Source organism: Euphorbia lathyris, chromosome 2, assembly GCF_963576675.1.
Source record: "Euphorbia lathyris chromosome 2, ddEupLath1.1, whole genome shotgun sequence".
Lineage (NCBI taxonomy): Eukaryota > Viridiplantae > Streptophyta > Magnoliopsida > Malpighiales > Euphorbiaceae > Euphorbia > Euphorbia lathyris.
The window spans coordinates 22501-45635 of record NC_088911.1 but is presented as its reverse complement, the minus strand read 5'-3'; the positions used below and the strand labels follow the sequence as shown (position 1 = coordinate 45635).

At 28.8% G+C, this 23135-nt stretch overlaps 2 protein-coding genes across 6 annotated transcripts in view; one reads left to right on the top strand and one right to left on the bottom strand.

The window, feature by feature from the left end:
• Positions 1-2900: 2900 nt before the first annotated feature.
• LOC136220704 (probable LRR receptor-like serine/threonine-protein kinase At3g47570) lies at positions 2901-18917 on the top strand. 4 transcript variants are annotated; one of them, XM_066008494.1, is made up of 7 exons: positions 2901-3407; positions 5327-5398; positions 7264-7407; positions 10235-10453; positions 13654-13797; positions 16428-18413; positions 18493-18917. In XM_066008494.1, exons 1-7 carry the CDS (start codon positions 2924-2926, stop codon positions 18846-18848), a joined length of 3405 nt encoding a protein of 1134 aa, XP_065864566.1. In that variant the 5' UTR covers positions 2901-2923; the 3' UTR covers positions 18849-18917. The 4 variants fall into 4 exon arrangements, with proteins under 4 accessions (XP_065864566.1, XP_065864567.1, XP_065864568.1 ...); XM_066008495.1 differs by lacking the exon at positions 5327-5398; XM_066008496.1 differs by lacking the exon at positions 13654-13797.
• Positions 18918-21722: 2805 nt separating this feature from the next.
• The window catches only part of LOC136220252 (protein FLX-like 3), a 1855-nt gene continuing 442 nt past the window's right edge, over positions 21723-23135 (bottom strand). Inside the window, exons 1-4 of one of the 2 annotated variants that reach the window (XM_066008053.1) lie at positions 22719-23135; positions 22467-22585; positions 22297-22361; positions 21723-22215 (exon numbers count right to left, since the gene is read on the bottom strand). The exon at positions 22719-23135 is cut by the window's right edge and continues 442 nt beyond it. In XM_066008053.1, coding sequence (XP_065864125.1) covers positions 22159-22215; positions 22297-22361; positions 22467-22585; positions 22719-23135 — 658 coding nt within the window. In that variant the 3' untranslated portion in view covers positions 21723-22158. Of the gene's footprint in view, positions 22216-22296; positions 22362-22423; positions 22586-22718 lie in introns of both variants that reach the window. The other variant, XM_066008052.1, reaches the window with a different exon arrangement.

Sequence of the window (23135 nt, the reverse complement as noted above, 5' to 3'; positions counted from 1 at the left end):
TTCTTGAATTATTTTAATTTATGCAATTTCTGTTATTTTTCAGTAGGTGGAATGCCGACTTATTTCCTTAATTATAATTTATTACAACCATAAAAGAAAATAATGAATGGCTGTGAAACAATATTGAGGAGGGTCTATGGAAATTTCATCACTTGTCAATTCACGAGAAAAATAGGCATAATGAATGGCTGTGAAACAATATCCTGAAATTATAGATTTCTTGGTATGGAATTGAGGGTCCATGTAAATCTTATCACTTGTCAATTCATGAGAAAAATATGCAAGTGTGAGTAATTGGGTACAAATTGACTACAATGAATCACTAATTACTATTATTTTGCAAGTAAAATGTGTTATTAAAAACGGGTTAATTATAAATTTGAGCCAGTTTAAAAGCTCATTTATATATTAAATCTAGTTCTCAAACTTCATACTAATCTAGACACTTTAACTCATTTGGACAAAAATATCCTCACCTTTAACGCGACAACGCAACATAGTTTAGCTTATGTTATCTGTGGTGTTATATGAAAACGTGACAACGCGACAAAGAATAGTTTATATAGTATGTCGTGTTATATGAAAACGCGACATCGTGACAACGCGACAATGCGACATAGTTTAGTTTATGTTATTTGTCGCGTTATATGAAAACGTGACAACGCAACAAAGAATAGTTTATATATTATGTCGCGTTATATGAAAATGCGACAACGCGCATTATATATGCAGTATGATCAGAAAGTAGCAGAAAAGAACAAAAAGAAACGAGAAGAGAAGCGGTAACTTGAGATACTTAACCAACATCATTGTTGTCGTAGCAAAAGCAAAGGACGCTTGTAAATCCATTGATTTCAACATATAGGCCTATATTTATAATTAACCCTTTTCACAATCACAAATTGAATATTTCAAAATCCCTTGAAATTAGAAGGAATATTTCAAAATCACCCAAAATCAAAAAGGAAATCAGTCCAAATCGAAACAGAATTCTTCGAAACACGAAGCCAGTCATAATCTAGTAGTTTTGGGCAGTTAACGACGAATGCGACAGTGTGTAAGGTTGGAGATAGTAATGTTATAGTTATGAAGAAAGTGATAGTATTTTGGTCTAAATCAAGTGAAAGTGTTTAGATTTGTAAGAAGTGAGAGAATTAGTCTTAATATGTAAATAGGCCCAGATTTGTAATTAAGTAATTAACAGAAAATGTACAAAACCACGTCAATTTGTCTATAAATTTGTTTGGAATGTCAGCTATGCTAATCAGATAATTGTCAAATCAGTCCGTTCAAACTTTCTATTAAATATGGATAAAATTGATGTTGCTTAAAAACTTTAGGGTTAAACTTATATAATTTCTTATGTTAGAGACAAACTTATACTCCTAGAGAACATTAGTGACACATATATCTGCTCATACATTAAGTATTTTGTAAATCATATTATCGTATCAAAAATTAGATTTTTTTTTATTTTTGGTGATATTAAGCTTAATTATATTTCTCGAATTAGCTAGTCGTGAACATAAGATTTGGTTAATAGATAACTACTACTCATTCAATCTATGTTTGAAATTATATATGTTTTACAGTTTAAAATAAAGTTTTATAGTTTTTCCATAACCATATCACATGTATAAAAAATTACTTTCGAATTACAAAAATACAAATTGTGAATGAAGGTGAAATGAATAAAGCTATATTGACCGAGTTCTATATTAAAAACTGATTTTTCTAGTCATCGATGATATAGTGTGTCCAAAAATAAAAGGTGAGATGACAAATTAATATTATGTGTGGAAATGATATAATGTATCCTGTTAATGCGTTGAAATGAGAAATTATGAGCTCAATACACTAAAATCGAAATAATGATTTTATAATAAATTATTTGTTGATTATATTTAAAAGGGTAAATAATTTATTAAGTCTTTCCTTTTTATCTAACACACCGTTTAAGTCCCTATTTTGAAAAACACATTATAAGGTCCCTATCTTTTGTCAATATTAACATTTTGGTCCTTCTGTCTATTTTTTTAGATTTATAACCGTTGTATTTGGCATAAACAGACAGACAGAAAATACAGAGTAACATACTCATTTTGTATCGTACTATGGCAGTATTTAAAGCTAAGATATATTCGGTTAAAAATCCAAAAAATACAGATAAAGGGACTAAAGGGTTAATATTGATAAAAGATAGGGACCTTATAATGTGTTTTTCAAAATAGAAGGATTAAACAATGTGTTAGGTAAAAAGGTGGGGACTAATAAATTATTTACCCTATTTAAAATGGTAAATAATTTATTAGTCCCCATTTTGTTATGCAACACACTATTTAGTCCTTTTATAGTAAAAAAAACACACTTTAAAGTCTTTATCTTTTGTTAGTATTAACCATTTGGTCATTATTTAATTTTTTTAGATTTTTAACCAAACATATCTTAACTTTTAAGGCAGCTATAGTATAATACAAAATGACCATATTACTCTGTTATTGTCTGTTTGTCAATTTATGCTAAATATAAGGATTAAAAATCTAAAAAAATAACAAAATGACCAAATGGTTAACATTGATAATGGATAGAAATTTTATAATATATTTTTCAAAATAAAAGACTAACCTCTAAAAACATAGAGGACTGATAAATTTATTCTAGATATTATATTTAAGAAATTAAAATCAATTTGTCTTCATGCACAGTTACAATGTATTATGCATATTCCAAACAATCCATAAATAAATGCTTGATATATTTAAATTAAATATTTTTAATTATTTTTATAGACTTTTTTTATTGGTCAAGTTTGCTCAAGCCGTGGGGTTAGGGAATAATTGAATTTTTAGACTAATATAGTGGCTATATATTTAGTTGCAAATGTTTTATTTATCACAATTCCTTAAAACTTTTCTTCAGATCAATGGAGAAAATAAATTCTTTCTTAGTGATAGTTATATTGTGTTTTATGTGTTTCCTCAAATGTTTAGATGAAATCAGAGCCATAAGTGATATTAATACGGATGGAGATGCATTGCTTGCCTTGAAAGCTCATATTATAAATGATCCAAAAAATTTGTTATCATCCAACTGGTCTAAGGATACATCAATCTGCAATTGGATTGGTATTACTTGTGGTATTCGTCATCACAGAGTTAGAGGCATTCGACTCACAAATATGTCTTTAACAGGGACCATTCCTCCACAAATTGGAAACCTTTCATTTCTAGTAAATTTTTCTCTACTCAATAACTCCTTTCATGGCTTTCTACCTATTGAACTTTTCAATTTACACCGATTGAAGTTCCTTAAATTGGGATTCAATTTTTTCAATGGAGTTATCCCTTCATGGATTGGATCTTTCTCCCAACTTCAATATCTTTCTCTCGACTTTAATAAGTTCAAAGGTTAATTTCTTCTTTCCTTTATTTTTACCTTTTTCTATGTTGTAAAAAAATTTCAATCTTTAAGTCTAACTTGGTGGATTTGGTCTCACGTACAAAACATTGCAATCCTATTTAATTTCAAGTTTCATTAATTGAAAATGTGTTTTTTTTAATATGTAATTTCATGTTCTGACCATCCTACAACATCTAACGTTCTCGCCATCCTATAAGGTATGAAATTGCATATCATCTATTAATGCAAAAAAATCATATGCCATTAACGAGGATTGAAATTACATTGTTTTATATATAGATGCTAAATTTATTCCCCAATAACCATAAAACTAAATCTGTTTTTTTTTTCTAAACTAAGAATCACAAAAGAAATTAACACTTGAGTAATTTTATCTGATAAATTATAGTATATTTTTTAGAAGGCGGATGTTTAATTGTACTAAATTATTTGTCAAAAATCCGCATTATTTGCAGTTGAATTATTTGCAAAAATAATAAAATAAAATAAATACATACGCAGATAAAAATATTCTCAGTTTTAACATTATCTGAAAAAAAATGCTACCATAAAAAAACCACTCATATCATAATTGTCACAAAAACAATTCTACAATCCTCCAAATTTTAAAAGTGAAATCATAGTTGTTTTGATTTTTTTTTTTTAAATTTCCGTTGAAATAAATAAATATTAAACCATCATTTCATATGAGACTTAAACTAAAAATTTGGCTGTCAATTTATCCAAAATTTTATTATTGATTGGTGCAATTTCACCCAATTTAAATGGAGACTTAGCATAATTGTTATTTTATTAGCACGTGATAATATTTTGACACTTAAAATTGATAACGTTTAGTTTAGAGGTTTTTTCATTTATTTCTCTTTTTTAATCTAATTAATTATTTTGACATAAGAGAGTTTATGTTACAAATAAACTTCAAGACGTGTGACATGTCGAGCTCATATGTCAAAATATCATGGCAAAAAGCATCCTGAGGCCCCTGATCTTTCATTGTTTGGTGCATTAAGCCCTCGATCTTTTATTTAGACACATTGAGCCCCTGATCTTTCACCATTTGGTGCATTAAGCCCTCGATCTTTCATTTAGACACATTAAACCCTTGATCTTTCATATATGGGTGTATTAGGTCCTTTCATAAATCAATTAATATATAGGTTTATTAAGGGCATGTTTGGTGTGACAACAAATGATATTCTAAAAATAACAAATTCTAAAATAAAAAATATATTATACAAATTAATAAAAATAATTTAAATAAAAAATAAAAAATTTATTGAACACAATAAAACCTTGTTTTTCGATAATTATGTTCTAAAAATAAAAATAATGTTAAAATTGAAGCACATTTTGTGGAAATAAGAAGGGTAATTTTATCAATAATAAGTAACTACAAGCAACTGTTCATGAAAAGAGCTTTTCGTGAAAAGCTCCAAAATGTTGCAGTGTCCAGAGAAAATGCGAAACGCTACAGTTATATAAACCTAACCAAACATACCCTTAATAAACCTATATATTAATTGATTTACAGAAGGGCCTAATACACCCATATATAAAAGATCAAGGGCTCAATGTGTCTAAATGAAAGATCAAGGGCTTAATGCACCAAATGATGAAAGATCAGGGGCTTAATGTGTCTAAATAAAAGATCGAGGGCTTAATGCATCAAACAATGAAAGATCAGGGGCCTCAGGATGCTTTTTGCCAAATATCATTACATATAAGGGGTAATAAAGTTTTTGTCAAATTTCCATCTAAATTATGTGAAATTTCATCAATTGGGATATTTCATAGGCCAAATATGACCGAATAACATATAAGGGACCAAATGATAAAATTTTGAATAGGTCAGGAGCTTAATAACGCCTTAAGACTTTCATATATTAATTTTCATGTATTGATACAGGTGGAATTCCACTACAAATATGTAACTTAACAAATCTCCGTCGTCTTTACTTGGGAAGTAATAATCTTGAAGGTCAGTATGTCTAATATGAAATTATTATTTATATTACTCATAATTATTATCTTCACTTCGATTATTGGACTTTTTCATAAATGATCTAACATATGTAATCTTTCATCAAATATGTTTACTCGTATTCGTACTTTAGAATTCTTGTATTTGAGTGTCAACTCATTCACTGGTCCATGCTCATCACACCAATGACGAGATGTTGGGATCTAAACAGTCATTTGCCTTTGTATGTTGTACCTGTGTTGGAAGCACTGCTTAGGATACACTCTGACGGTCAAGTTAGTAATAAACTGGTATAAAGAGTATAGTAGTAAAGTAGAGGGAAAAAATCGGATCTTTTATTCTGAAGTAAGATTCTCTTATTTATATGACTAGAACAGGGACGAGAAAATTCCTTACTCTCCCTAGTCTTTCTCAGGCCTCGATCATGTTAGCTTGCCTCAAGGCGACTGCGTAAGATGCAAACTTTTACATATTTTAAGCTTGTTTTTCAAGCATTTTCAAAACTTATATTTTGGCTTTAACAATTTTAAAGGTAATTATAACATTATAGCATTCATTTTCTCTTAGAATTTGATCGAAGATAATTATTATGGAAAAAAACATCTTGAGGTTCCCAATCATTCTAATTTTGATGTACTAAGTTCTCAAACTTTTATTTTTGGTCATGTTAAGCCCTTGATAACCAAAAAGTCATCTTTTATATAAAACCCGATTAATGGAGCATTATTCAATTTATATGCATTCAAATTTTTATTTATAATAGTTCAAAGTTTTTTTATATGTGTGATGTGGTTGTAGAAAAACTATAAAGCTTTTATTTTAATTTGTAAAAAATATAATTTCAGACACAAATAATTAACTAATTTGACAACTAAGGGACTTAATGTGATTTTTTTTTCAAAAAATTGAGGGCTTAATGTGAAAAACTTAAAGGCAAGTTGACATACAATATGAATCTCCTTTAACGTTTTCTTATACATCAGTATATTAAAAATACACTAATTGGCCTAAAAAGATTTTGAATTTTTATTCAGAATCTAGAAAAGAAAATATAGCACATGAAGGGGAAATAGAAGCTAACTAAAGAAGCATATTCCATCAATATATATGTTATATTTGGTCTCTACAATTACCTTTTTTAGTTGACCATAGATTTCACTAAGCAAAATAATTAGACAAGGATATATATTTTATCTCCAACAAAAGTTTCTAAAGCGATAAAATGTTTTTGCAGAAATCAATAAAATTAAATTTCTATAGTCTTAAGAACTAAGAATGACTAATTTTAAATTTAATGGAATTGCATAAATTACTAAAGGAATCGGGTTCTCCAAAATAGAGGATTTTCTATACAAAAGTTGACATGTGCTGTATAGCTCACAACACATTGACAAGTTAAAAAATCATTTCATTTCATTTATTTATATATCAATTTTTATGTGGACGGTCCCTCATTTATGTTAGAAGACCCGATACCTTTAATAACTTATCATATAACAGAGTCAAATTTATCATATCAATTCTCTTATTTCATTACAAAAATATATACTCCCTCTATTCTAATTGTAATACACTCAGCTAAATGTGTTTTAGCAATATGCATATACTGTTTTTAGTACAAAATTGGATCCAACTATCAATCCACATGTGAAAGATTTGACTGACATGTTGTAGATAACATAGTTTCTATGACTATGAATAAAAAAAATTGAATAAATATTTTAAATTCATACATAAACTATAACTCCGCATATATATATATATACTTGCAGTTACATATTCTACTTACAATCACATATATTATTTAAATAAATGAATTAGACTAGTTAGTTATAAATTTATTCTTTGTTTCATTATTACAGGAGAAATTCCAAAATCCATTGGTAATCTTATAAATTTGGAGATATTATCTATGGGAAGAAATTCCATTGGTGGTAAAATTCCTTTATCTATTGGAAATCTTACCAAGCTAAGGGCTATTGACTTCGATGAAAACAAGTTGGCAGGTATATATTCATACTCATATGTTAAATTAGAATTAATCTAAATACAATCTTTACTATTTTTTCAATGCAAGAAATTTCTATTAGTAAAACTTGGCTATCAAATTACTATTTTATATCAAAGTATTAAATCTTCATACATACTTGCATTTACATACTTAAAAGGTTTCATACATCTTTAACCCTTTATACTTGTCCAAAAAAGTTAATTATCTCATGTACTTTGAAAAAAGTTCTATTTAATCTTTAAACTTGCTTAAAGTGAAAATTGACGCTCTGAAAATTACCTACTAGACTGCTAAACTTTCTTAAAATTATTTAAAGGTGCGTTCAACCAGTTGCTTTTGTGATTTACATTTTTTCAACACACACACACACACACACACATATATATATATATATATATAGGGGTGAGATCCAGTGAGACAATGAGTTGTGGTATGGCAAGGAATTTATGATGTGACTTAATAAAACTACGTAGTTTTTATAATAATTGAAAATGATAAGGTGTCAAATTTGTAAATAAAACGAAACACAGGAGAGAGAAAATTATTTTATTTCTTTTCTTTAAAATATATTTTCCCAACCCTCCTAACATCGTTTTTCAAAAAATTTTATACTGTTAGACCCGTCTAAATTAGACGGTCATTTTGAGATCCCTGAAGCTCAGGTAAAAATATTTCCGGTGAACGGAATCTGACGATTAGGTGGCGTTTTTCGGTGAGAAAACAAAAAGTATCCAGAAAATTCTCAAAACGTTCCAAAAAATGCAAAACATTATTCTGAAAAACTTTAATTCTTGAGTCAACATGGGCTTTCCTACGGTTTAGTCCCAATAAAACGTTTTTCTTAATTTTATCCAATTTACATGTTTCAACAATTTATTGGGTCAAAACCGTAATGAATCTTGCTTTGAGCCAAGAATTAAAGTTTCTTAAAATTATGTTTTACATGTTTTCGAATTTTTTGATAATTTTATGGATAGGTATCTGGTCTTTCCTTTCAGCACTATGTGTTGGAAAAACCAGCACATACCGCTGGACGCCAGCACGTTGTTCTAAACCAGTGCACAAATTGTTCTAATTAGTGTACCAATTGTTTCAAATCAGTGTATCAATTGTTCCAATAAAATAATTATATTGTTCCAACAGAATTCTTAAATTATTCCAACAAAATACTTATATAGTTTCGACAGTGTACGAAATTGTTCCAAATCAGTATACCATTTATTTCAACATAATACTTATATTGTTCCAACAGAATAAATCAGGGTGTCAATTGTTCCAATAAAATAGTTATATTGTTCTATCATAATACTTATATTATTCCAAATCAATTTTATTATCTATTGTCTTCAATTTCATTTTTGTTTTTTAGTATTTAATATAGTATTTTCAAATTTATATTAGTTATATTATTTAGAAAATAATTTTAATCCTTAAAAGTTATTGAAAATAAAAAATTACCCTTAAAAATCAATAAATAATTTTCCTTAATTTTATCTATTTTACATATTTCAATAATTTATTAGGACTAAACCGTAAGGAATCTCACTTTGACCCAAGAATTAAAGTTTCTCATAATAATGTTTTACATTTTTTGGAACTCTTTGAGAATTTTTGGGACACTTTTGTTTTCTCACCGAAAAACGCTCACCTAATCGTCGGATTCCGTTGATTTAGGACTAAACCGTAAGGAATATCACTTTAAGTTAAGAATTAAAGTTTATCAGAATGATGTTTTACATTTTCTGTAATTTTTTAAAAATTTTCTGGGCATTTTGTTTTCTCACAGAAAAACAAATCGCCGAAATTTTTTTTACCTAAGCTTCTGGGATCTTAAAATGACCGTATAATTAAGACGAGTCTAATGGTATAATTTTTTTTTGAAAAACGATGTTGGAAAATTCGGAAAAATGCATTTTAAAGAAATGAAATAAACACAATTTTGTTTTTCATTTTATTTACAATACTTAATTACAAACTTGGTATTTGTTCACACCATAAGACTTGTCTCACCATAAGAAATCTGTCACACTAGATCTCTCTCTCTATATATATATATATAAACAGAACAAGCCATTTTCTTCGAAGAAAAGAATAAGCCCTACGCAATTAATTTTGGGAAAATTACAGGAAAATGACAATTTTAAAAAGTATCTACAACTTTGTCAATCACCTATTTTAATTTTGTCAAACATAGGCAGTTAAAGGAAAACTTTTTTTCTCTCCGCCAATTCATAACCCATTTAAAATATTAATTTGACATTTTTAAGATAAAGATTCATACTTTTGATATATTAAGAATAAAATTACCAACATAGATAAAACAATAATATTATTATAATTTATGATTTTCATGTAAAGAACCCATTAATTTTCAAGTCCGTAATTTAAAAAATTGTCTTTATGATTTACATTTTTCCAAATTATATATATATAATATAAATAAGAAGATATTATAACATATATAATTTAGCTTATATGTTAATTATTTGAAAACTGCATCTTTTTTAATGGTTAAGATATTACCAATTTGTTTTTTTTTTTTTTTACTTTTATGGATTTTGTAGAAGGCATAATCTGTACTTATGTAAGGTTTTATTCCTTACTTTTCTTGTTGTACTTGATATTTCTTATCTATAAAATGATGTATGCCCTTTTATTAAAAAAATATATATTACCAATTTCCTTCAAATTATTATACATGCATTTTAATATGAAGATGACATATATTAAATATTTTAAGAATGAGAATCATTTCCTATGTTAATTTTTATACTCATATTTTCTTCACTTCAATTTTGGATTTTTAACAAATAATTTGACAGGTGCTCTTCCGTCAATTATGTTTGCCAAACTTCATGATCTAGAGATATTGGATTTGAGTAAAAACTCATTCAGTGACCCAATTCCTTCCACTTTGTTCGCATGCAAGAGGTTACAAATTTTAGGCTTATCTTTCAACAATTTTGGAGGAGATTTACATAGGGATGTAGGGAATCTCACCATGCTTCAAGAATTATATCTTGCCGATAACAATTTCAAAGGTACATGGAACATTCATTTCTTCTTGAAATTTCATCGAAGATAATTACTATAGAAAGAACAAGCACGATGTCTCTGATTATTCTGATTTTGAAGTATTAAGTTTCGGATCTTTTATTTTTGGTTATGTTAAGCCACTGGTAACCAAAAGAGTCAACTTTTACATAAAAATCGATTAAAGCGTTATTCAATTTTCATTTATATGTGTGATGTGGTTATAGAGAAAACTCTAAAAAATCTTATTTCAACTTGTAAAAAAAAAAAATTCAAGACATAAATAAAATGAGTGATACTCTATTAAATAAGTAGATCTCATTTTTATTCATTTGTTTTTATGTAGAAATTTTATAAAACAAAGTGTCAAAGTATCAAGTGTTATTGCAAAATTCTATAGAGTTGTCAAGAAAGGAAGTCGTGTTAACTTTTGTCAATTTACTATGGGGATAAATTTCATGTACCAAGCAACTGTCATTATGCTGTTTGAAATTTATCTGAGCCTACTGAATTTCATGTCAAATTTTATTATATGCAATTTAATTCAATTCGTATAAAAAAATCAATGAAACCAACCTAATATTAATGTACGAACTGATTATATAGGATGCATGACATGAAACTTATTTTTGGTTTATGAAGATGTTTGTGTGTTTCACAAAATATGAATACAAGTCTATTTATTGGGATTTAGATAAAGTATATGATTAATTTTGTCTAAAATAAAATTTGATTTTAATTTGATTTTCAACTTGATATTTATATTAAATTAGTTCAAATGACATATGTCAATATATAAAATTAACACATGTAAAGAAGTGCTAATTATATTGTAAAAGAAATGTATTTTTCTTAACTAATTCTACTTAAAAGCATTATGGAGTAATTGACACCAAAAATTTATTCTCGGCCAAATTGATTTTTAAGCCATTCTTAAAGACTAAACGGTTGTTGGATTAAATATTGCGCTTTTTATGTAAAAGTCTTTTTTTTTATAATTTTTATTAGACACAAGTAAAATTTCGAAGGTATATATAATATTCATTTGATCTTCAAATATTATTAGATATAATTGCTATGGAAAAAAGTATGATTTGTTCCCTGATCATGATGTATTAAGTTCCTGATTTTTTTGTCGTATTAAGCCCCTGATAAGCAAAAAGTCATCTTTTACAGTTAACGGAATGTTGTTCGATTCATATCTGATTGAATTTTCATTTATAATAGCTTAAAATTAAGTTATGTTGTTATGTTGTTATGTGGTTATAAAGAAACTGTAAAAATCTTATTTCAATTTGTAAAAAAAATATATTTTTAGAAACAAATAAAATGAGTGACGCACTAATTTGGTGAGCAAAGACTTAATGTGAAAAAAAATCAAGGGCTTAGGCTCCTTTTGTTTGTTAAAAAATATTGTACAGGAAAACATGTTCCTAACTTTCTGGTGTTTGCTTGCTTAGGAAAATAAGTCAACAAAATGTTTTAGGTTAGTCAACATAAAAATTATATGAAAAAACTGGAGAAAATGTTTTACCATTTTGAATCAGAGTAAAATATTTTTCTAAACTTTTGTAACTTTAGTTGATTCCTTCTTAACAATTTGAAAATAATAGTCACCTATCACGTCTTCCCGTTTTTCGGCGTTCTAGCCAAAAACTGGAAAAAAATTTATTTTCTAATACAAAATTTTCTTTTGTCCAATATTTTTCGATGAATAAACGAAGCCTTAATGTCTTCAAATGAAAATATTAGGGATTCAATGCACCAAAATATAAGCAATCATAGGGCTCCTGATGATGTTTGTCAATTACTTTTAACTATAATACTTTTTTTCTCCTAGTTTACATAAACGTGAAAAACACAGGCAAGTTGACCTATAACATGAATCTCCTTCAACATTTTCTTCTAAGTCAGTATATTATAAATATATTAATTGGCTTAAATGTGTAGAACAAAGAACCATCTTACTATGTTTTTATGTTTTGAAATTTTATTATAGTCAATATTGAGCCACCTGTAGATGTCCAGTCGTGCAAACTTCACAATCTTAATGTCATGCCTTCGATACATGTGTTAAGTATGCCACATTGGCTATCTATAAAGGTTATTTAATCAACTATAAGTGTTAGAAAATAACCTCCTTTCAATATGTCTTTTGGGAGTAAATTAGGCCTAAATTTATCATCGTAATAGTCTATTTAACCAAATAGTCAAATGTTCAAATCCTAATAACTAACATTTATTAAAGTTGAATTTCAATATATAACAAGATGAGTTTGTATTATATACATTTTATATTCAAGAGACATTCGCATACGGAACACTCTATTGTATCCACGATAAAATAGAATCTAATATCAAATTCTAAAATTGTTAGGTTAATTGAACCTTGACATGTATCGTTGCCAAATCGATATTAAAATCATTCATAATTTATAATGTCATAATTATTATGTTTAGTATTTTAATTCCATCACTAAATTGAGAAAATAAATAAACATGCATATTTTGCTTCTTTATTTACATTTATATCTTAACAAGCATGGATATTTTGCTTTAATCAATAAATATAATTAACAATAGATACCATTGAGTTTAGTTGATAATTTTGTTATAAAATTGTTTCAAGTAAAATAAAGGAAAAAAAAACATAATTAACCTCCTGAAACTTTATCTGTTTTAAAAAACAAGCTTCTAATCAATTATTTTTCCACATTGAACTTTTTATTATTGATTTTGTTATGGATTTGACCCTTATTTAACTTCTTCTTCGAGTTTGGATGGCACGCATTGTTAGGCCAATTCGGTATATTGACATGGACAAAAAAATAAGAGTTTATTGACTAGAGAGTAAAAAATAAAAAGAAATTACAGAAATCAAATTACAATAGGTTCTCCTTTCCCGAACTCGATGAAAAACATAAATAAGGGTCGAATCCATAACAAAATCAATGATCAATGGTTCAATGTGAAAAAATAATTGAGAGGCTTGATCCTTAAAACATGCAAAGTTTAGGGGTTTAATTATACCTTTTGCCTAAAATAAATAAATAAATATTATAATCATTAAGCTAACGACTACGTATTGTTACATATTATACTTACCCCATACATACACACATATATATATATATATATATATATATATATATATATATAACAAATGAATTAAATTAATCATTTACAACCCTTTATTTGATTATCATAGGAGAAATTCCAAAGTCCATTGGCAATCTTATAAATTTGGAGATATTAAACATGTGGAGAAATTCCATTGATGGTAAAATTCCTTTATCTATTGGAAATCTAACCATGCTAAGACTTCTTGACTTCGAAGAAAACAAGTTGACAGGTATATATTCATACTCATGTATTAAATTAGAATTAATTTAAATAAAATATTTATTAATTTGTGAATGCAAGAAATTTTTATTAGTAATATTTGATATCAAAGTATTAAATCTTGACAGCTATTTGGATTTACATATTTTTAATCATTAGAACTTAACTAACTAATTTGTTAATATGAACTCTAAGGCCCCGTTTGGTAAGATGTAATGGACTTCGTAATGGAATGATCATTACATTCAAGGTCCATTACAATGTTTGATTGCATGTTGCAAATTTGTTGTAATGGAATGAGAAAACGTTATTTAAATTTTGTTCAACAACTCTTGTAATCCCCATTACGTAGAAAAATGATTTGAATTCCCATTACATCCAAAGCATGTAATTCTAATTTCTATTTTTAAAGCTCAATCTAACCTCTCATTTATCAAATCTCACATCTTATCATTATTAAAAACACACAAAAAAACATGAAAAATTGAAAACGGAAAAAAAAACGCAAAAAATGAAAAAAAAAACGGGAAACCGGAAAGAAAAAACAAAAACCGGTGAAAATGTTGAAAATGGAAACTAAAAAACGAAAAACTATTCATTAATTTATTGATTTCAGTTAATATAATTTTGTATTTGATTTCGATTCAATTTTTTTTTTCATTTTTCATGTTTTCATGTTGTTCGTTTATTATAATTATGTAAATAAAATTTTATAATTACATTTAATTAGGAAAACATAAGTATTGTAATTGTCATTACATTCTATCATTTTGTTTTTATTTGTCAACCAAACATTATAATAGAATCATCATTCCATTACATTACATTATAAATTTGATTATATTACAACTTTAATTACATTGCATTACAGCATACCAAACGGACCCTAAGTGCATTAGTTAAAATCTTAAAGACTAAAAGTAAGGACCAAGTTTAATATATTGGCATCAAGTTGTCTTGAATACGAAGACTTGGTGGCATGTTGTAATTTGAACATATAATTTTAAGAAAAATTCTTGGTTTTATAACCCAGATAGGGGTTTTCCTTCCTGGCAGAGCCAGGGGACGCCATGGCTGGAGACCCTCCAGCCATGGCGGCTGCAACATATTTGCAGAAGATGGGATTTTGTATCCCATCTTCTGCTTATATTTTTAACCTACAATAACACAAAACGACTTCGTTTTGTGCTGCTGTAGGTTAAAAATATAAGGGATGGAACGGGCAAAAATGCCCTTTCCATCCACAAGAAAGCTCATGGGCTAAATTGCCTTTTTCTTTTCCTTTTTTTTAATCTTCTCTTTCACTCTTTGCTCATTCGACCTATAAGGCATAAAATCCAAAATAATTTTAAGAAAGTTCTTTAAAATCTCCATTCTCACCCAACTCTTTTCTTTTTATTTTAAGTAAGTTTTTTATTTTTCTTTCTGTTATTTATTTTATAATTTCTCAGTTAAATTAGATATTTTCAAATTAGGATTATGTTAAAGAATTTCTAGTCCAAGGTTTAATTTAGAAATTTTTAATTTAGGGATTTTTAATTTTAGAGGTTTTTAAATTTAACTAAATAAAATCATATTATAACCAAATGATATAAAATTAAGGGATAAGGTGCAAAAATACTCCCTAACTTTCACAGTCAGCAGTAATTTTACTCCTAACGTTTAAAATGCTGCAATTTTACCCATAACGTTGGCAGCTAAGAGCAATTTTACTCCTAACATTGATAAATTAGATCAATTTGAGAAATAATTCATTAAATTATTTTCTCGGTCATGAATCTCCTCATTTACACTTCATATGTGCGTCATTTTATCACTAATTAGTAACAAATCAAAAACATATGATTAGACGTAAAATTAAAAAATTTTAAAATATACCGTATTTTGTATGAGTTGGACAAAAAAATCAAATATTTCGTTAGGGTAAAATTGTTCTTGGATGCCAACGTTAGGGGTAAAATTGCACCATTTTAGACATTAGGATAAAATTGCACCATTTTAGACATTAGGGGTAAAAATTCAAGAACAATTTTTATATATAAATACATTTTTAGTAGGAATCAAATGCTTGAGTCGTTATACAGAACAAAAATTCTACATAGAATGGAGCCCCCTAAGGTTTGAGTCCCGGCTCCGCCACTGTTTTAATTCATTTCTTATTCAAAATTATAATTGTAATTAATGGAAAAGCAAATTTGCAGCCATTTACTACTCTTACTTTTTTTACTCTATTTTCTATAAAATAATTTTTACTGTGTTTATCATTTTCCCCATTTAAATTATATATTTTATATACAATTAAATTGCAAAGTTTTACATTATTAAAACTTGTTTTATTATTGAAAAGTAATTCAAGTAGGTTCTTATATAGTAATGTTCCTTCATCAATAAGAAATCTAAATCGCCTAAGAATTCTTAGCTTTGTAGAAACTAGGTTAAAAAATGACAAATATATATTTATACGACTGTGAGACGTTAAATTTGTATTCATTTATAGATCATTTATATGATATGATGACATGTTTATAATATATCTTCACTTATGTTATTAGGTTTAAATATCTTTCTTCAAAATTAAGTTGAATTTTTTTTATAAACACAATTTTAATTTAGAATTTTTCAAATGAATTGTGATTGTAGGTAGCATTCCCTTTGAAATGGGTAGCATTGTTTACTTGGAGGGATTATATCTCGGACTTAACAATCTTGATGGAATGCTTCCTTCCAACATTTTTAATGTTTCAACATTAAGAGATTTGGTATTGGATGATAATCATCTCACAGGTCGTCTTCCTCCAAACTTTGGTCTCCATCTTCCCAATCTTGAGGAAATTTATATTGGAGGAAATAAGTTTCATGGTCATATTCCCATATCTATCTCTAATTCCTCTAAACTCATTAATATAGACTTGGATACAAACATGTTCTCTGGATTTATTCCCTTTGCTCTTGGCAATTTAAGAAATCTTCAATATCTCAATTTATGGAGGAATCAACTCACTAGTCAATCTTTATTGACTTTATTTTCCTCATTGGCAAATTGCAAAATTTTGACATATTTAGCTTTGAGTGAAAATCTATTGAATGATACTCTACCAATTTCTATAGGAAACCTATCTTCTTCCCTTCAATATTTCCGTATGTATGGTTCTGGATTAACAGGAACCATTCCCAAGGAAATTGGCAACTTAACTAGCTTGATATCATTGGATCTAGGACATAACAATTTAAAAGGATCCATTCCTAGGACAATTAGAAAAATGAGGAAGCTTCAAGCATTAGATATTCACTTAAATGGAATCCAAGGGCACATACCTTCTGAATTATGTGGTTTACAGAGTTTGAGTGAGATACATTTTGGAGAAAATGAACTCCACGGAAATATTCCTTCTTGTTTGGGTAATCTCACTTCTCTTAGAAAGCTCTATTTAGAATCCAACAAACTTAATTCTACTGTTTCGTCAACCCTGTGGAGACTTAAAGATGTCCTTGAACTCAACTTATCATCAAATTCCTTGAGCGGTGATCTTCCAATAGATATTGGCAATTTGAGAGCCATTACATTACTTGATTTGTCTAGAAATCAATTTTCAGGTAGTATTCCACCCACCTTTGGAGGCCTCCAATCTCTAAAGCTTCTCTCTTTATCTAATAATAGATTGGGGGGTTCCATTCCTGAATCATTTGGTGATGTGATAAGCTTGGAATTCATGGATTTATCATTCAATAATCTTTCAGGAAAAATTCCAAAGTCCCTAGAGAAATTAAAATATCTCAAGGATTTTAATGTGTCATTTAATGAATTACAAGGAGAAATTCCCAATGGAGGACCATTTATGAACTTATCAGCCCAATCATTTCTAGGAATTAAAGCACTTTGTGGGGCACCTAAATTCCAAGTCAATCTATGTGGAACTAGCAATCAAAACCATTCAAAGAAAATCAAAATAGCACCGATTGTAATTGGAATAACAATTTTGGCATTTGGAATTGTTATTGTCACCATAATTTGGTATTGGAAAAGGAAAACAAGATTGTTGACTTGCCAAGCGGATTTTCCACCTTTAGCAATATGGCAAATAATTTCTATTCATGAGCTTCAACAGGCAACAAATAAATTTCATGACGTGAACTTGCTTGGTAGAGGGAGTTTTGGTTCGGTATATAGAGGGACTCTTTCAAATGGGTTGTCCGTAGCAGTTAAGGTTTTCAATTTGGAGTCAGAAGCAGCATTCAAGAGTTTTGATGTGGAGTGTGAAGTACTGCGTGGGATTCGACATAGAAACCTTGTGAAAATAATCACCAGTTGTTGTACCACTGAATTTAAGGCTTTAGTTATGGAGTTCATGCCTAATTGGAGCCTAGAAAAGTGGTTGTATTCTCACAACTACTTTTTAGACATTTTTCAGAGATTGAACATAATGATTGATGTTGCATCAGCAGTTGAATATATTCATTACGGTTCTGTGAATCCTGTTGTTCATTGTGATTTGAAGCCTAGTAATATCCTTTTAGATGAGGATATGGTTGCTCATGTAACTGATTTTGGCATAGCAAAGCTCGTCGGAGAAGATCAATCTTTCATACAAACTATAACTCTTTCAACTGTTGGGTACATGGCACCAGGTGATGTTTGATCTTCTATATACTATACATGAAATAGTAATTGCTTTTTCCAGGCTAAGTAAATCAAATTTTGATGCAGAGTATGGATCAAAAGGACTTGTTTCTATAAAGGGCGATATATACAGTTTTGGCATTCTATTGATTGAAACTTTCACAAGAAAAAAGCCTACGGATGAGACGTTTAACGAAGACATGAGTATGAAGCAATGGGTTAAAGAGTTGTTGCCTTCTGAAGTTTCTCAACTTGTAGATCCCAATTTGCTTATGGTGGACGAGCAACACTATTTGGCTAAGATAGATTGCACATCTTCGATTATGAACTTAGCCATGAAGTGTTGTGTAGATGTACCTGAGGAGAGGATTAATAGCAAATATGTTCTAAGTGCTCTCAAAAAGATCAAAGTTAAGCTTTTCAACGATGTTCAACATGTTTAATAAGTATGTAATCATCCATGTATTAAAGTATATTGATGAAGTTAATTTATAGTGCTAATATTTTAGTTATTTTGCCCTTTATTCTAGCAATTTGTCATTAACTAATATTTTTTAGTTTCACTATTCCCGTTCTTAATCTTTACAAAGTGTTTTTACCTGAATAATGTTAAGAAAAATAAAACAAACAAAAAATAATAATAATTCATAGAAACCTAAGGTATAAAAATACCCTTAGGTCCCGTTTGGTACGCCGTAATGAGCATCGTAATGGAATGCCCATTACAATAGAGGCTCTTTGTATTAGTCACATTGTTTTTGTTGTAATAGGATCACAAATACATCACTCAAGTTTTCTTTACAAATTTATGTAATGAACATTACATAAAGAATATACATCTCATTACGACTAACTCTTTCATTTTTATTGTTAATATTTATTATGCACAATTCTTATTAACCGATAAAACAAAAAACTAGAAAAACATGAAAAATAAAAAAAAACGTTAAAATTGGAAAACACGAAAAATGAAAAACCCAAAAAACATGATGAAATATAGCTCGTCTTTTTTATTGCATTTTTTCATGTTTTTTGTGTTTTCCATTTTTCGCGTTTTTCACATTTTCATATTTTCAATGATTTTAACTATATAAATAAAACTCTATGATTACATTTTCACTAAACAAATATAAGTATTGTAACGATAATTAAATTTTATCATTCTTTTAGTTTGTCAACCAAACATGGTAATGGAATCACTATTTCATTCCATTACATTACAAGATTGATTACATTACAAGTTTGATTACATTACATTGAATTACGCCATACCAAACAGACTCTTAATGTTTATAAACAATAGTAATTTTACCCTTAACGTCTAAAATGATACGATTTTAGCTCTAACATTGACAGCTAAGAGTAAATTTACCCCTAACATTCTGCACCAATTGCATGTGAGTTGGTTCTAAAGAAAAGATTTCATATTTTTTGTGATTTAATAATAGAATTGGAAGTTAATATTTATAAATTAGCGAAATATTTGATTTTTTTATCCAGCTCATACAAAAGACAGTATATTTTTTAAATTTTTTCACGTCTAATAATATGTTTATGAACTGTTACTAGTGAGTGATATAAAACGACCGAGAAGACATTTTCATGAATTATTTCTCAAATTGACCCAATTTGTCAACTTTAATTGCTCTTCACCACCAAACTTAGGGGTAAAATTGCACCATTTTAGACGATAGGGGTAAAATTGCTCCCGACTGTAAACGTTAGGGGTAAAATTACTCCTTACTGTAAATTTTAGGAGTATTTTTGTATATTATCTCTTAATACTTTGTACAATATAAAATTGAGTTGCAGTTAGGGATTACAATACTTATGGGTTTATGTGTACCCGGTACTACCCGATCCTAATGGGATTACTCGAATCCTTTGTAAAAGAATATAGGGTGTAAAACGTTATACGCGACAAGTACGATGAATGTGGACAATAAAGTGAAAAAAATGAAGATCATTGTTGCAAAATGAACTTTTTATTTTTATTTTAGTCTATTTTATTTTCTTGATTTAAATAATTTAGAATGTCTAAATTTAGAATGCTTGTTAAATTTTTGTATGGTTTATTAAATTTCTGTTCTATAAGATTTGTAATTTGTTTAATTTAGGCTAATACATACGCAGCCCCCTGAACTTGTCATTTTTTTTTATTTTACCCTCTAAACTTAAGGGACAACCTATTGGCCCCATAATCTTCCAAAAAGCCACCCAATTTACCCCTCCTCTCCGACGTGGCACTTGGATTATTGCAGCTTTGTACTTTGCCAGGTCAGCGCCACGTCGGAGAGAATGAGTAAATTGGGTGGTTTTATGGAAGTTTAAGGGGTCAATAGGTTGTCCCTTAAGTTTAGGGGGTAAAATGAAAAAAGGGACAAGTTCAGGGAGATGCGTATATATTAAGCCTTTAGTTTATCTATCCATTTTTAACGGTGGGAAAAATTAGTATCGTGACTATTTAACTGAAAATGAATAATTATGAGCAATTGAAAAGATTTACTTTACAAATTATCGAAAATACACGGTCTAATTTTATAAATCAACTAAATCACAAATTGTTTTGTCGAAAAATTGACTCATATATCCTTTAACTGCAAAATTCATAAATTAGATACGTCTGTTTGTAAACTTTTAAATCCACAAGGTTTGATTTTATATTTTCCCATTGTTTTATCAATATACATAATGAACAAAATTTGTGACCATATGCTTGTGTTGAAAAGCTTAATGAACTCTCCCATCCACTCTTTTCATTTAGGAGTATTTGATGACCTGGATCATCATATGATGATAAAACAACATAAAGAATTGAACTATTTAATAGACATAGCACTCATTTGAGTCTCTAAATTAAAGTTCCAAAGTTAACGTTAAACTATGAAAGTCATCAATTATATCTCTGTATTAAAAAAATTATTAATTGAGTCTCTATCCTATCCTAAAATCAAAAATTATGACTATCTGATTAGAAATGTAATGATCTGTGAGACTTCATTGATGATTTTTATTTAAGATTGATACTCCATTGATGATTTTTTTTGCTTAATTTAAGATCATCATTGATAATTTAAAGTCCTAATTGATTTTGAAACCTTAGGTTGAGAGTCAAATGAGTTTTAGGCCTATTAAATATATATGTGATGTTGGAACAAACTAATCCAACCATCAAATATTCCAAAAGTCCATATATTCCTATGTGGGTAATAAACATAATTTCATGAACCTTAAAAAACAAGCTTAATGGTAGAAATGAGAAACACCATTAACTATTAGGATGCCAAAAACGGACAAGATAGAAGTTTGGAAGAGCGGAAATTCAATGTCATCTTTTTATTTCCTTAAACTGAAAATAGAGATGTTGCAGAGAACAAACACCAGACTTAGATACTCTTTCTTTTTCTAGCATGTCAACAAAGTTTGATACTGAAGAAACCTCCACTTCACAGAAAAAGAGAAGAGAAACCTCCACTAACTTAGATGTCCAATATTTTGAGGAAGAGTCTATGCAATAATACAAACACCACAAACACTCCACTCTTTAAAAATGTCAGCTTATACAAATTTGTTCTGCTAATCACTTGATATGCATTGTTGGGCATAACTGATAAGTTTCCATTAGACACTCATTTAATAGAGTATAGATAATTAAAAATTAAAGCTCTAACCAAGAGCAACGAAATCATGTACTACTGTAAAAAATGCCTTAAGGTAATTCTCCAACATTTAGATATGCCCACCAAGCAGAAACTATCTCAACCGCCAGACTTGCGGGCCATACCCCCACCAAGCAGGACCATGAGCACCCTGTGAAGAGAAATATGGAGCATAATGATAATACAAAATATAAAAAACAGAAGCCAAATTGAAAACAATTAGTGATCATACCATGTAAGCCCGATAAGGAGCAGGAGATCCCTCAGGGTTACCATATATCATCCCATAATTTCTGCCTTAAATCATAAAATAAATAGCAGAAATCAATTAACATGCAAAGCAATCAAAAGGAACTCACATTTAAAATTAATCTTCTAAAAGGAAATGTGTGATAGTTATACTCGCAAGTTCTGCCCGTAGACTTTCAACTTCACGAGCCATGGAAACCATGTTCATCTCCATTGCTTGTATCTGCTCCATAAACCCAATGTTTGCTTTCTTTTCATAATCCATAGCATTTCTGAAACACAAAGTTCAATTTTCAGATTTATTATGATGACTTTTTAAAGTTCTGATAAAGGATTGCAATGAAAAAATTCTTTGAGCAAAATGTATTAGACTAATATGAATTACAAAGCAATCCAAACACAAACCTAGCATACATAAGCTCCTGGTGCAGGCTCTCAATCTCACCCTGCAAATGAGGAATCTGCTGATTATCAGCTTGCGATCTTGCAAGATCTTGTTTGAGTGACTGAATTTTCCCAAGCAGCTCTTGCTTCAAACTATTTGCTTTCTCAACTTCTGCACGGAGTTGTGCAGCTTCATTCTTCACGCCCTCAATTTTCGGAAGATCAGCTTCTAGCTTCAAGCCTTTCTCAATAAGTTCCTTTTTAGCAACACCAAGTTCTTGCTGAAGAGCCATCCGATCTTTCATCAGCCTACCGTTGTCAACAACGAGACTGTGAATTTCAACCCTCTGCATTTCTAGTTTATCCTCCAGCATTGCAGGGTGCCGAGGCGGACGTGGCAAAGGAGGGCCACGATTGAAAGGTCTCTCAGGTCGGTCA